This window comes from Oratosquilla oratoria, chromosome 3 (genome assembly GCF_046742065.1).
Source record: "Oratosquilla oratoria isolate Oo_2021 chromosome 3, ASM4674206v1, whole genome shotgun sequence".
In the NCBI taxonomy this organism is placed as follows: domain Eukaryota; kingdom Metazoa; phylum Arthropoda; class Malacostraca; order Stomatopoda; family Squillidae; genus Oratosquilla; species Oratosquilla oratoria.
In genome coordinates, this window is record NC_134779.1 from 59,819,244 (window position 1) to 59,821,743 (window position 2,500).

The 2,500-nt window shown below is 34.6% G+C and overlaps 1 protein-coding gene across 4 annotated transcripts in view; it reads right to left on the reverse strand.

The window, feature by feature from the left end:
• Window positions 1–2,500, reverse strand: part of LOC143023147 (uncharacterized) — a 319,848-nt gene that overhangs the window by 31,800 nt on the left and 285,548 nt on the right. For all 4 annotated transcript variants that reach the window (XM_076181666.1, XM_076181669.1, XM_076181662.1 and 1 more), the window contains one exon: window positions 699–847. In XM_076181666.1, coding sequence (XP_076037781.1) covers window positions 699–847 — 149 coding nt within the window. The remainder of the gene's footprint in view (window positions 1–698; window positions 848–2,500) is intronic.

A 2,500-nucleotide genomic window follows, 5' to 3' on the forward strand; every position in this document is an offset into this window, starting at 1 on the left:
CAATAAATAGATTCCTTGGGGCGTCATGTTACGTCACATATGAGGCCACAGGCCTCTTTGATAATTCATGGAAAACACATTCAAAGCCGAGGATGAATTACGAATATATATATATATATATATATATATATATATATATATATGTGTGTGTGTGTGTGTGTGTGTGTGTGTGTGTGTGTGTGTGTGTGTGTGTGCTAATAAGAACGCGGGTACATGTGTTCACTTATGCAAAGTATACCACTTGGAAAAAGAAACTAACAAAATAGAGCGTTTTCGTATATTACATCTACTTTTTGCAATGAAGATGTAATATACGAAAACGTTCTGTTTCTTCAGTTTCTTTTGCCAAGTGGTCTACTTTGCATATGTATATATATATATATATATATATATATATATATATATACATATGTGTGTGTATATATATACATATATATATATATATATACATACACACACACACACACACACACACACACACACATATATATATTTATATATATATACATGTACATATATATATACATATATATGTATATATACAGTATATATATATATATATATATGTATGTGTGTGTGTGTGTGTGTGTGTGTGTGTGTGTGTGTGTGTGTGTGTGTGTGTGTGTCTGTGTATAAAACACCAGGCCAACAGTGGCCTACGAAAAAAAAAGACAAAGTTCTTAGGCAGTCATGTTCACCTGTCTCTCTGTTAAACACAGGGCGTGGGCGATCTCTATCCTCCGTCGTCGCGTCAGGTAATGGTTGAAGTGAAACTCCTTCTCCAACTCGAGGGTCTGAAAACGAGTGTACGTCTGTCGTCCTCGGCGTCGTGGGCAGCCGTTGGGACCTGCAAGAGGGTCGTGGGTTAGTAGCAGGTCCACAGGGGGAGAGCCAGAGACGGCGTGGTTGGTAATCGAGTTAAGATTGGGTTGGTTGGTGATGAAGAGGCGTATAAGGTTCCGCAAGCGCAGTGGGGTTAAGTAGGTCAGGGTATGTGTATAGAAAAAAACAGGCTAAGTGGTTTGAGGGGGTAAAAATGTGATAGACACTAAAAGATATGGGGGCCTCTCCGGGATGAAAGATATAGTATGAATTAGATATAGAACTAAGTTAGAATTTGGGGTTGAATAATCCAAATTTGAGGTTAGGAGCACATGTATCTGAGGACCATGATGTTGTATCACCTGAACAGAATCCTCTGTATAATAAAGTGGACCTGTAACAAATAGTGACGATTACTATTTTAGCATATTAACGTTTCAAGGCTGTGTGCATAAACTTTCTAGTATGTACAAATATAAATAATGCCTGTTCATATGTTTCTTTTTTATATTCTCGTACAACAAATTTCTTTGTGTCTAATGTAAACAGAATTTCATATTATAGGTGTTTATGCAGTAATCATTATACAGTTGAGATCTTGAATAAAATATCTTAACATATCGTTTTTTCTATGTATATTCTCGTACAACAAATTTCTTGGTGACTAATGTAAACAGAATTTTACATCATAAGTTCTTATATCGTAATCATTACACAATTCAAATCTTAAATAAACTACGATAAAAAAAATAATATTCAATACAATAATCATTACAGAATTGAAGAGTTAGATTAACTTAATGGCACATGTGAGTGATAATTTACCATTGGTCGAATATTATTGTATATCTTTCTTCACACTAAAGAGGTATTTGACGTACGTGCAGTTCATATGCGTGCCAGCAAGTTCTTTGCGTGGGTGTTATTGGCCCGACACTCGTAAACAGTTTGTGATCAACATTTCGTGTACAGCTCGTATCGCTGTCTTATCACACATCGCGTTTCTTACTCTCGTGGCTTTTCTGACTTGTTATCACAAACTCACCTGCAATTAGCGCTCAGACATTCATCACTGTTTCGTGAAATGGAGAGATAAAAACAAAAAACGTCTGTGTTTCAATGCACTTATGAATTTCTTTATGACTCTTGAGTATATAGATGAATGGGTACGTGTTGTATTTAACCAATAGATGAATGTGTTGTCTAAGCATACGTGCATACATACAGGCAACATAAACATACATATTCACAAATATATTTTTATGAATATATTTACATATGCATATGTAAGTCTAGATTATGATACACAGTGTATATTTATGTTCTTGAATATAAATGTATATATATATATATATATATATATATATATATATATAATATGCCTTCATCTATCTTTGGGCATATGCAAATATATTCAGGTATATCCGCCTAGATATATTTGTTTATGAAAATGTGGGGGCCTGACCGGGATCGAAGATATATAGTATAAGTTAGATATATAACTTAGTCATCAATCTCTGTGTACACAAGTGGTGAGCTTATTATTTTCGAGTTCCTACCCCACTAGACAAAATTCTGTCGACATTTTTATGCTAAAAGGTTGTTTTCGATGCCATAAGTCGCCTCTTCTCTTATGCTAATATCATTGACTAATCGAAGCTACTTTTGCTTGCGGTAA